This window comes from Schistocerca gregaria, chromosome 2 (genome assembly GCF_023897955.1).
Source record: "Schistocerca gregaria isolate iqSchGreg1 chromosome 2, iqSchGreg1.2, whole genome shotgun sequence".
Lineage (NCBI taxonomy): Eukaryota > Metazoa > Arthropoda > Insecta > Orthoptera > Acrididae > Schistocerca > Schistocerca gregaria.
The window spans coordinates 732,209,940-732,222,004 of NC_064921.1; the positions used below are offsets into that span (position 1 = coordinate 732,209,940).

The 12,065-nt window shown below is 45.2% G+C and overlaps 1 protein-coding gene across 8 annotated transcripts in view; it reads right to left on the reverse strand.

Moving 5' to 3' along the window:
- Positions 1–9,527: 9,527 nt before the first annotated feature.
- LOC126334869 (atypical protein kinase C) overlaps positions 9,528–12,065 on the reverse strand; it is a 704,619-nt gene continuing 702,081 nt past the window's right edge. For all 8 annotated transcript variants that reach the window (XM_049997557.1, XM_049997558.1, XM_049997563.1 and 5 more), the window contains one exon: positions 9,528–11,349. In XM_049997557.1, coding sequence (XP_049853514.1) covers positions 11,262–11,349 — 88 coding nt within the window. In that variant the 3' untranslated portion in view covers positions 9,528–11,261. The remainder of the gene's footprint in view (positions 11,350–12,065) is intronic.

Sequence of the window (12,065 nt, forward strand, 5' to 3'; positions counted from 1 at the left end):
TTTTCGTACCTTGGGCTGGAATAATTAGCGGTAGCCGCATCTCCATCGTGGTAGAGATTTCATCCACTGGAGCTTAATAACGCCGACTCCGTGGTGATGGGTGCAGCTCTGCAAATCTGGATTGATATGGCAGCGTTTTCTCCAGTGCATGACGTTTCATACATCAGAAGTAACTTACTTCCGTTTTGAATTTGCGCTCTCTTCTACTTTGCTGACTTGATTGCGTATCCAGATCTAGAAGAGTACACTAGCAATTCTTTGGTCCCATCACACTTCGTGTGCTTTGAAATTGCGATTCTGTGACACAATCTTGAGGCTGGATGAGGTTGATGCCACAATCAGGTCACTTGTTCCTCTTTATCCGTGTCACGATCTAAACTAGCTCTTGACTCTACACAGTGTCTTACTTTCAAGTCTTGGTTGCACATTTCGTTGTTCATGCCCGTAACAGGAAAACCTCACACCGAAGATATGAAACCTGGAATGTGGAGCAGTGGAAGAAAGGAATCTATTCGGATGAGTCGTACTTCACACGGATTCCAACTTTTGGCAGAATTTACATCCCACAAGTGAAACACGAAGGCTGTTCGCTGGTGATTTTGGGAGTCATACTGTTGTATTCCATGGGCTCCATGGTTACTCTGGAATGTTCATACAGTTCACATCGTCCAGGACAATTGTAGAATCTCCCTGGCCACCGCAGTCAGTAGGTTTACATATCAATAGGCCTTTCTGGTCCACTTTCGAGAGAAGGGTTCGTGATCGCAATCCATCTCCATCATTTTATCTGAACTTGCCACTATTTTCCAGAGGGAGTGGTATAAGAGTTCTTTGAAAATCACACTGGACCTGTATTTATCCATTCCGAAATGACTGGACGCTATTTTGAATGTCAACTGTTTTACTAAACCGTATTACGCAAGGAAAGTGTTGTGTTGTGTTTCCGTATTTTTGTCCACACCCTGTATCTGTATAACGGCCAGTGAAACACACTGAACTCTTATTGTCAGGAATACGCACTTCCGGCTGTGCCACGCTTAGGATAAAGTAGCTACACTGACTTGGCCGAACAGTGTTTCTCCCCTACTAGTGTAGGAAACGAATTACTGCACGGTAGCACGCTTTATCAGTGACGTGTACTATTTATTGTGTTTCTGCTGCTCTAATGACAGGATAACATTCTGTGGCAGACTACTTCACAAGCTGATTCTCTAGTATTTTGATAACCTCGGTATTATGTTGGTTAAAATCTCATCACTATCAGAGCTTATTTTTTGAATTTTCAGTACAGCATATGAAATTCCCACAGATGACTAATGACGCGAATACACGATGTCTATTGGGCTTGTCTAATAGTACTCGAATTTTCCACGTGGAGAGCACAACACAACGTCAAGCGCGTGCACGTGCACCTTGCCGTCGTCTTTCGTGCTTTGAGAAAGTTCCAATCGTTGGCAAAAGGGACATGAGAGCATCACAGGAACAGATCGCACAGATACATCTACATCTGCACAGATATTCCACAAGCCACAGTACGGAGCGTGGCAGAGGGCACTCTGTACCACCACTAGTCATTTCCTTTCCTGTTCCAGGACAACTATCTATATGCCTTCGTACCAGCCCCAATTCCTCATAACTTACCTTCTTTGGTCCTTATGTGCGATATATGTTGGCGGCAGTAGAATCGTTAGGCAGTCAGCTTCAAATGGTTCTCTAAATTTCCTCAACAGTGTTTCTGGAAGAGAACGTCGCCCACCCTCCAGCGATTCCCATTTGAGTTTCCGGTGCATCTCCATAACACTTACGTGTTGTTAGAACCTACCGGTAACAACTCTAGCAGCTCGCCTCTGAATTGCTTCGATGTCTTCCTTCAATCCGACCTGGTACAGACGCCAAACACTCGAGCAGTGCTCGAGAATATATCGCACCAGCTTCCTATATGCAGCCTCCTTTATATGTGAACCATTCTTTCCTAAAATTCTCCCAATAAACCGAACTCGACCACTCGCCTTCCCTACCACAGTTCTCACATGCTCATTCCATCTCATATCGCTTTGCAACGTTACGGCCAGATATTTAAACGACTTGACTGTGTGAAGCAGGACACTGGTAATAGTATATCTGAACACTACTGGTTTGTTCTTCAGACTCGCCCGCATTAAATTCCATTTTTCCACATTCAGGGCTAGCTGCCATTCATCACACCAACTAGAAATTATGTGTAAGTGGTCTTGTATCTTCCTACGGTCACTCAACTTGGACACCGTGCCGTACACCAAACAACTGTCGATTGCTGCCCACCCTGTCCGCCAAATGATTTACGAATACAGAGAAAAACAGCGGTACTGTCACACTTACCTGAGCACTCCGTTGTCTCCGATGAACACTCACCGTCCAGGACGACAAACAACTTAAGAAGTATTCGAACCACTCACATATCTGTGAACTACTGTCTGTGAACAGATAATTGGCTGTGGTATAATGACACGAGAACAAGGGGTGACTAAATGGGCTCAGGACAACAATATCGGAAGGGGAGGCGGTACGGATCTTTCCAGAATGACTACACCGCGAGAAGATCTCAGGATTTTTCGACTGGTTCTGTCGGACAGACGGAGTGCAACAGCTGGAATCAGGGAACAGTTTACAGACAGAACACAACCTCGAACCGTCGGAGTGGGGGGGGGGGGGGGGGGGGGGGGAAGAGAGTTCAGATGGCTCTGAGTACTATGGGACTTAACATCTGAGGTCATCAGTCCCCTAGAACTTATAGGAAGCCCAAATCCCTCCAACCCCTGGAATTCTGGTGTGGGGAGCTACAGGATATGATAAGACTGATACGCAAATCTTAAGCAAGGATGAATGCTTACCATTATGTGGCAAGGACGATAACTCTGTTGTGATATCCTTCATAATCCGGGTAACAAATGGCGTATTTTGACAGGATAATGCAAGCAGATAATGCCACCAACGAAGTGAATGGCCTACCTGATCCAATCACCTGGCACACACAGGGCATGCTTGGGATGTAACGGAATAAAATATACAGACTGTCCAACAGAAAGATGACAATGTTTAGTATGTTGTGAAGGAAGGCAAACTGATCGGTTTTCAAGGAGAAATCCACATACAGAAACAGCATGGCTTGAGTGTTGGAGAGTGTCGAAGTCTGAGATGGGTGTGCGTTCCACATTACAACATCAACAAACCCTAACACAAGTAGCACAACACACTGTCTACGTTACAAACGGGCTTTGAACTGCGTACCTTCTACGCCAATACAGAGCCTACATTGGCAGTGCTGATCTCACGCAGATGAACCAGTATGTGTGGTCGTCTTTGATGTATTTTAGTCACGCTTTGTACACGAGCAATAAGGTCCTCTGCTGACGTTAGAAGGTGTGCCATACACCGTACCCTTCATACTACCCCATAAATAATAATCGAGAGGTGTCGGATCTGGTGAAAGTGGCGGCCATGGAGCTGGTCCACTCCCACAAGTCCATCGATTGCGATATGCGACGTTAAGGTCATTCTGCACAGCGACATCAAATTGTGCTGGAGCTCTGTTGTTTGCAGCCACATATCCCTGCGAACACTACATCCAGTAGCGTAATCAAAACATTTCTAATACATGTGAGGTAAATCAGTCCTTTTAGTCTGCTTGGCAGTAGATATAGCCCAGTGAAATTGTCACCAATTATCCCAGCCCAGATGTTAATACTGTCCGGTATTGGAGGTCCTGGATCACCCGTACATGCAGATTTTCATTCGCCCAAACGAGCAAGTTTAACATTCTGTCTTTAGTAAATGTGAATTCATCCATGAATGGCACCAAAGTCAGGAATTGTGGCTGGAGTATGCATTGTTGTAAATAGCACTGCGCAAACTGTACCTGTTGTGGATAGACCTCTTGCTGTAAAGCCTTAGCTTTCTGGAGATTGTATGGATGGAGCTGGTGTTCATGGACAACATGCCACATGGCACTTTTACCCATATGCTGCACCTGTACCAACAACCAAGTGCTGGTAGCTGGGTCCTGCCAAGTGTGGACAACCTACATTTTGGCTCCCACCAGAGGCCAAACTGCAGAATGGATTACTCGCAAATAACAACAGTCTCTTGATGACTGTTAATGTGGAATGATGCCTGTTTGGAAAACATTCCGCAAACAGTCTTGCAGCAGCTCTCTCACTGCAATCCGCCTTGGTGTATGCAAGCACCGTGTCGGTCATTTCCGCGGCTGTTTACTGGTACATGTCGCAGTGCTGTTAACAACGTTACTGCACTGGCAGGCCACACCTGCAACGTGCGCAGTAGGATGTGCACAATGGCTGTGTCGAAGAATGCAGCGCTTTCAGACACCAAAACTTATCAGCAAAACTAATCGGAAGAAACCGTCACAAGACATCGTGCTCTGACTTCGCCCAAGCCGTGCATTTCCAGATATGCGTTCCTTCTTGCAAACCAATAAGTTTGCCTCCCACCAGCGTCCAAGCAGTAATCTTTATAAATTGACACAGTATGTGTTTCAAGCTTGAGAAGAAATTCCTGGAGATGACATTCGGTTGTTGATTGCTTCCATGCCGTGGGCGTCAATCAAACTGATACTGATGATGGACGTAATTTCCGATTCGAATGCTTGATAATTATCGGAGTGCAGCTTCATGGTGCAACACTTCCCATTTCTCTCACTGAATCTGTTGTAGCGGATTTATGTGTGCGAAAGTTTGTAGTCATTACGCGTTTCTTGCCTTCTGACGGAGCGTAAGAAGCACTTCTGTAAGAAAATGTTCGTTCAGCGTTACTCATCTTTTTCAGTAAGTTGAAAATTGTCATTACATTAAGGAAACAGTTGATGGTCGAAACTCAGTATGCTGTGGCAAATGACTCTTAGGGAACCAAGACGTTTCTTTTTTTTCACATTTCGTACAGAAATTTAGAAATGCAATAAATAAATAAAACACCTTTCCAACAACTTCTTGCTCTATAAAATGCAATTCCGGCTGCAGGGGAACTTCATTCTGCACATTTTCAGTATGATTCTTACAGAAGTTGTATGTGAGTCCACGTCCACAAAATTTGTTATCCTACGTTATCAGCTCGAAAATGACGGTTAGTTAAAAAAATCATTTTAATCACTGATAATGCTATAAAATAAGCTCACCGCTTAATCCCCGTAAAGATCACACTAGTCGCTTTGCAGCGCACAAGATATTGTCAAATACGTGCTAGATGCGTATGCGACCCTATACCGCTGATGATAACAGTGAAGTCGTACAGGTATGTTCAAATGGTTCAAATGGCTCTGAGCACTATGGGCCTTACCATCTGAGGTCATCAGTCGCCGAAGTCGTATGTATGTGATAGTCAGCTGTATCCAAACAGAGCGATGAGATCGGTCGTCGTGGAATCATGACAGAATGATAGAAATCAGCCATCGATTTTCAACGTACCCGTGACCACACCACAGTGAAGTTGCCTCATTGGCTGGCGTATCGATGGAAACTGTCCAACGCGTGCACGTGTGACAGCCAATAGCGGCCGTAAAAGATCCTAGCCGACAGGGACGCGACACGGGTATCACATATTGTTGACGACAACTGAATTCAATCCCGACAGGAATTGGTACGGTCAGTAAATTAAGGTGAATGTCACACAATTTTCGGGTGCGCTTTGCGAACGTGACTGCGTGCATTGAACATTTGGATTCGAATACCTCGTAAAATGCCACTGCTCACATCTGAACACTAAACATTAAGGTGGACGTCTTCAGTGGATCATGCAAGAGACAAAGTGAAGAACAGGATACTGGAGGCAAGTAGTGTAGTCCAGCGAGTCGCGATTGCACCTCTTTGCAAATGATGTTAGCCGTCGAGTGCACCTACGGGTGAAAGAGGCGACAAACGTGTAGTCTGTGGACGATGCAGTTCAGGCTGGAGGTAATTCCCTCATGTTTTTCTTACCATGATTTGGACCTAGGATACGTGAGCGTTAATCAGGATGTTTATTTAAATACTCTCAGTGAGCAAGTGTTTCACTTTCTTTTGATGAAATGAAATGTCGTATGGCGAGGACCTCCCGGCGAGTAAACCTGAATGTCTGGGGCAAGTCTTTTGAGGTGACGTCACTTCGGCGACTTGTCTATGAGGATGAAATCACTTTCTTCTGATAAACTATGTGGTATGTCTTTCTCCTCTAACTGCGACCACTGCCGAGTGTAGAAACGGTGTCGCACGGTTTTACAATAATGTCTACAGGTGGTGCCTAATTTTTTGTTTCGTGTCCGCATGTACAGGAGGCCGTACACCGCTGTCATTAAGGCACCACCGTAAACAGTGCAAGAACCTTGGAATGACGTTGAGGTGTATTAGGGAAACTTTATCAGCAGATGTCTCCTTGTATACCGATTTGCATCGGACCTCCGTTCCTGGCATCTAGATACTGACTTCTGATAGAGAATATATGTCGAGATAGGTCCGATGTAATCGAAGCGCCCGCCCCCCCCCCCCCTCCCTTTTGCTAATGAATGTGCATCACATAGTTTCCATACTTAAGTCGGTTATCAGTTCATGAGTTACTCACGAAGAAGCTGCCTTCTGTTCCCAATAATACTGCTGTGTGTGTGTGTGTGTGTGTGTGTGTGTGTGTGTGTGTGTGTGTGTGTGTGTGTGTGTGTGCGTGCGAGAACGCACGCGCGCGCGCGCGAGCGAGCGATCTATCGAGCGAAAGCGAGAGAGAGAGAGAGGGGGGGGCGGCGGGGGGTGGGGGGGGGGGAGCTGGGAAGGGAGGAGAAGTGGTTGGACGATTAATACACTGATTGGCAGGTGACAATAGTGTGTGTTATAGGTCAACACTACAATGAAGCATTTTTCGTTTTGTAGTTTGTGGGTTCCAGCACTTGGCTCGACGGCCTCAGGGCAACAGCGTGTCAGTTACAAAATTTGATATAGATTACACAGGTATACACTGGTGAAAACAATGATGGCGTCAGTTGAGATATCTAGGTTCTGAAGTATTATCATCAGCAGAAGCAACTTAAATGGTTCGACGTCTTTCTGTGGGTTCTACAGAGTGGAGACAACAACATTACGGTCACCGAGATAGTGGTAATAACGGAAAGTTGCTGCAGAAAGGGTTGGTGTTGACTTGTATTTACTCTACCAAACGAGTTACAAAAAGGGAAAAAATGGCTCTGAGCCGTATGGGACTTAACTGCTGAGGTCATCAGTCCCCTAGAACTTAGAACTACTTAAACCTAACCTACCTAAGGACAACACAACACACACATCCATGCCCGAGGCAAGAGTCGAATCTGCGCGGCTCCAGACTGTAGCGTCGGCTTACACAAGCAGTTGGGTTCAGATGTGTAATGAGCAGGTAATGGAATGCAACAACTACGTGACTTACCTGAAGTTATGACATGGAGAGCCACAGGACGGTTAGAAGCGGGACAGACACAGAGGGAGAGGGCTGCAGCTATTGGAGTGTCCCTACATGTAATTTCCAGGACCTGGACGCGATTTCAGATAACAGTAACCGTTAAAAGAACGCGAGACCAAGGTCATGCACGGATAACATCAGCAAGAGATTACCCCTATCTCCGTTTAACATCCCGTCGAGACAGGAGACTGAATGCAGCTCAGCTGCAACGCACCCTCCAGGCAGCAACAGGACGCGGAATGTCAACAAAAATAGTTCGAAATCGCCCTTGGGAATATGGCCTCTACGCAGAGAGGCCTTGGTGTTTGTGCCACTAAAACCACGACACCGTTTAGTCGGCAGAAACTGGGCGGAGGAACATCAGGATTAGAGTCGTAACGCGTGGCGCGGGGTGCTGTTCACAGATGAGACAAGATTTTGTGTTCAGTGGGACAATCGTCGCTCCTTTATCTGGGGAGAACGTGGAACTCGGAACAATCCTGCTGATGTGTAGGAAACAGCATATCATGGAGGTGAACGAATGGTGTGGGCAGGAGTCAGTATTGGCGGACGTACGGACCTCTATGCTGTTCAGAATGGCGCTCTGACTGCTCAGAGGTATAAAGAGTTCTTCGACCTTTTGTTGTGTCCTACGCTGGTGGGTTAGGAGACGATAACGCTCGTCCCCACAGAGCTGCACTGATGGACAAATGCTCGATGCTGAGGGAACTGAACGAATGGAGTGGCCACCTTGTTCACCGAACTTAAACCCGATTGGGCATGTTTGGAATGCACTTGGCAGACGCATTCACCCAGAACAGCACCTCCCGCAACGGATGCGGAGCTGGAATCGCGATCATGAAAGAATGGCCAAATATCCCTCAAGAGCTGATTGATAACCTCACACTGTCCATGCGACGCAGGTTTGCAACTGCACTGGTCGTCCGAGGTGATCACACACCATATTAGAGGACTACGAGAACGACTGTTTCACTGTTATGGTGACCCGATGGTGCCTCGCTCTACGTGAACGCCATGTAAACCTAAAGTAAAGAGTTGAGACAGCAAAATATCGCACTGTATCACATACAAATTACAACTGTAGCCGATATCTGAATAAAATAAGTTACCATACTCCACTGTGTATGATATCTCATCTGATCCCCTAATTGTTTTGAGCAGTATAGTACTAGCTAAAAGAAAAGATAGGCACTTAATGAAATGATACTCCAAAAGGATTCAATTCTGCGGAAATACCATACTTTAACAGACTAGCTGAGTCCTATATATTCCTCGACTAGTCCTTAAAAATAACGTACGAGGGCAATTTTTTTTTCTCGATCTCCAGTCAATCGTGAAACGGTAACCACAGTGAAAGTCAATAATGCTTTATTTGCAACATTAAGCTGCACCTTCCAGCTACTTCCCAATCTAGGTGCCGTTCTGACTTACTCATTTGTCGTATCGTGGCACCAAACTAGCATTCCAATACCCTCATAAAAGAAGACAGCCGCCTGTGTTTTCCGCCAGTTCCCAATACTGGTCTACTCGTGGTATGTGCCATAATGCTCTTCTGATAGACAACGGTTCATGTGAGCGAGGAGACGAAAATCAGAGGGAGCCAAGACTGGTCTTTCTGGTGGGTAATGAAAGAATTGCCGTCGGAAACGTTGCAAGAGAGCGTCTTCGTTGCACTTGCTGTGCGTGCGAGAGAACCGTCATGAAGCAGAATCAGAAAATATCAGGATCAAACTTAAAATTTATTTACATTCATGATAATCGTACATTGACATTACCTGTCCATGATCATACAAAAATGCTTTCTAAATTTGCACCATCTAGAGTAAACCTATGATGATCATGACTATGTCAGGGATACTTTTGAAAAAATCTGGAAAAATACGTCTTTTGAAGATACACATGGTAAAACAAATGTTTTTAAAACGAATTTTTGGTGTCCCTGCAGACTGTGTGGTTTCAGTCCAGCTGTCCACCATTTTCTTTGCCTGATTGCCAATATAGGTCACGGAAGTTCTTTCAATATCTGGAAGGTGAATAATTGCATAGCAGTGAATGAGAGTTGTAGTACAAGTAATCAGGGCTAGTTTATTGTTGGTGATCTATTTTTATTTCAAAACATATGCATGAGATACATAATAACAAACTTCACGTCTGTTTTACATTTAGTTAATTACATAAAAATAAGTAAAGCACTTAAACACAAAAAGTTTTCTAAAGTACAAATATCCATTAAGAATAAACTAAAAACTCGAAAGCCAAGCACATACTGGAATGTTAAGGATCACCCGTCTACACACTGCAAACAATTGCTGTCAACAAAGCAGCAAGTCGACACAATAAAAACAACAACAAGCTGACTTCCTCCTCAAGGCCAAAATTATCTTCTTCATTAAAAACAGTGTTGACAAGACATCGTATAGAAGTCGACCGTATGGATCGTTTCAAATCAACTTTTCACAGAAAATATCACTTCTCGCTTCATTTTTTTGAACTACATTAAATCTCCGAGAAAGATTTAACCGCAGCATGAGAGGACCAGGAAAACACTACAGAGAAGCTAGGCTGTTGAAATTGTTTGGAATATACTATGAAGATTAACGTTACGTGTTTATACTTAGGTATACATACTGGCGGTGTGGCCGGAGCTCGCTAGTCGTTGACAGCAAGTTTTCTCGTCCCGGCTTTGTTATCTGGATTGCAATCCCAAATTTTTTTATTCTTACTCGTCAAATACTGCAAAAACGTTATTCACAAGCGAAGCTACATAAACTTTCAAAATGCGAAACTTTTCTCCATCCACGCTGCCTGTAATAAGTGATTTTTTTTTCACGCGTAAAATACGTCAAAAAGAGTGGAATGTACGGTAATAATACTTGTTCCTCTAGTACAAAGGAACGGATACATTTTTTTTAATTTTTTGTCGGACTACTACACGACGTATCGTTACAAGAGCTGAACGACCAAACTGTTGTACAAAGAGCACGCAAAAACGTAACGCTAGCACACGGAAAGAGCACCGCGCGCCGTTTGGAACACAAGAAGTTTCCGTCTCGACTCTTGCGTTAAGTAGTGGAGGAGAAAGACCACTTTGCACCAAAACATTGTTAATACTTTCAAGTGACTCTTCGGAAATACTGAGTTTTACTCCACAAAAATAAACGATATCAAATACAACAATGGTATGTATATTTATATGTATATATAACTTTTTATACAGTGCGCTATGAAGCGCCACACTTTAGTGTCACGTTTTCATTTTTTTCATAGCCTCCAATACTTGGAGCCCGATGATCTAAGTAACCATCTACGACTTAAATCTTAATCTACAGACCTGCTTCTCCGTCGTTGAAGAATTTATAACTCTTACATCTAAATTACTTGATACGTAACGCTCTCTTTCTTTTTAAATACACTTCTCTTCGAGAACATCCTTTCTTGCTTCACACTTCCTTTTTTTACAGTATAACAATAGCATTATGACAGAGCTAGCCTCCATTGATTTTTTTGTTTGTTTCTGAGTGACTGTGCAGGAAAAAATTAGGCCTGAATGCGTGAGCCGTAGAAGCAGAGAGAACACGCGGGCGGCAAAGTAGTTTCAGGGTGCGAGTGTCGAGCAGTCCTCCGGCGCACACGGGACAGTGAGAGAGTGTGGTGGTGGGGGCGGGGCGGGCGAGACGGGGAGAACGGGGCCAGGGATCCAGATAACGCGGCGCGCGGCGGCGGTGGCGCCGCTAGAGCGGCAGCGGCAGGCACAGAAGCAGCGGGCCCGCCGCCGCCCGCGGCCGCGCTGCCGCCCCCGGGACTCCTCGCCCGCGTCGTCACACGCAGTCCTCCAGCGACATCAGCAGCGGGTTCACGTACTCGAAGCCCTCGAACTCGGACTGGTCGATCTTCTCAATCACCCGCCTGGAACACGACAAAAACACACGACTCGTCAGCAACAGCAACTCCGAAGTTCCTCCGTAAGCCCACCAGCGCTGTACACATAAGAGACGTAAAGGTCTTATCTCCCAACATCCACCTTCCGACAAATAATGGGACGACAACTCAGCTGTCACTATAAATTCATGTAATAATGATCACACATTAAGCTACATTTATAGGCCTAATTTTATCTGCTGCTCTGTGATACCAGATGATCACGTGGATATCGGGAAATAACTGTTCTACATCTCACGGAGGGTAGCAAAAACGATGTCCGCCGTGATGAACCTCCTTTCCTGCTTGTGCAAATTTATTTGATGTGTTGCCGCCCCGAACATTAGCAGGAGAGACGAGGCTGCATAGCGGACAGCGGTATTTTGTCAAATAGGGAGAGAGAGAGAGAGAGAGAGAGAGAGAGAGAGAGAGAGAGAGAGAGAGAGAGAGAGAGCGCTATGGGACTTAACTTCTAAGGTCATCAGTCCTCTAGAACTTAGAACTACTTAAACCTAACTAACAAGGACAGCACACACATCCACACCCGAGGCAGGATTCGAACATTCAACCGAAGCGGTCGCGCGGTTCCAGACTGAAGCGTCTAGAGCCGCTTGGCCACACCGGCCGGCAGGTATTTTGTACCCTCCACGAGACAATGATTATCTGTCATGGCATCATAACCATGTAAGCTGTAATACAGTAAA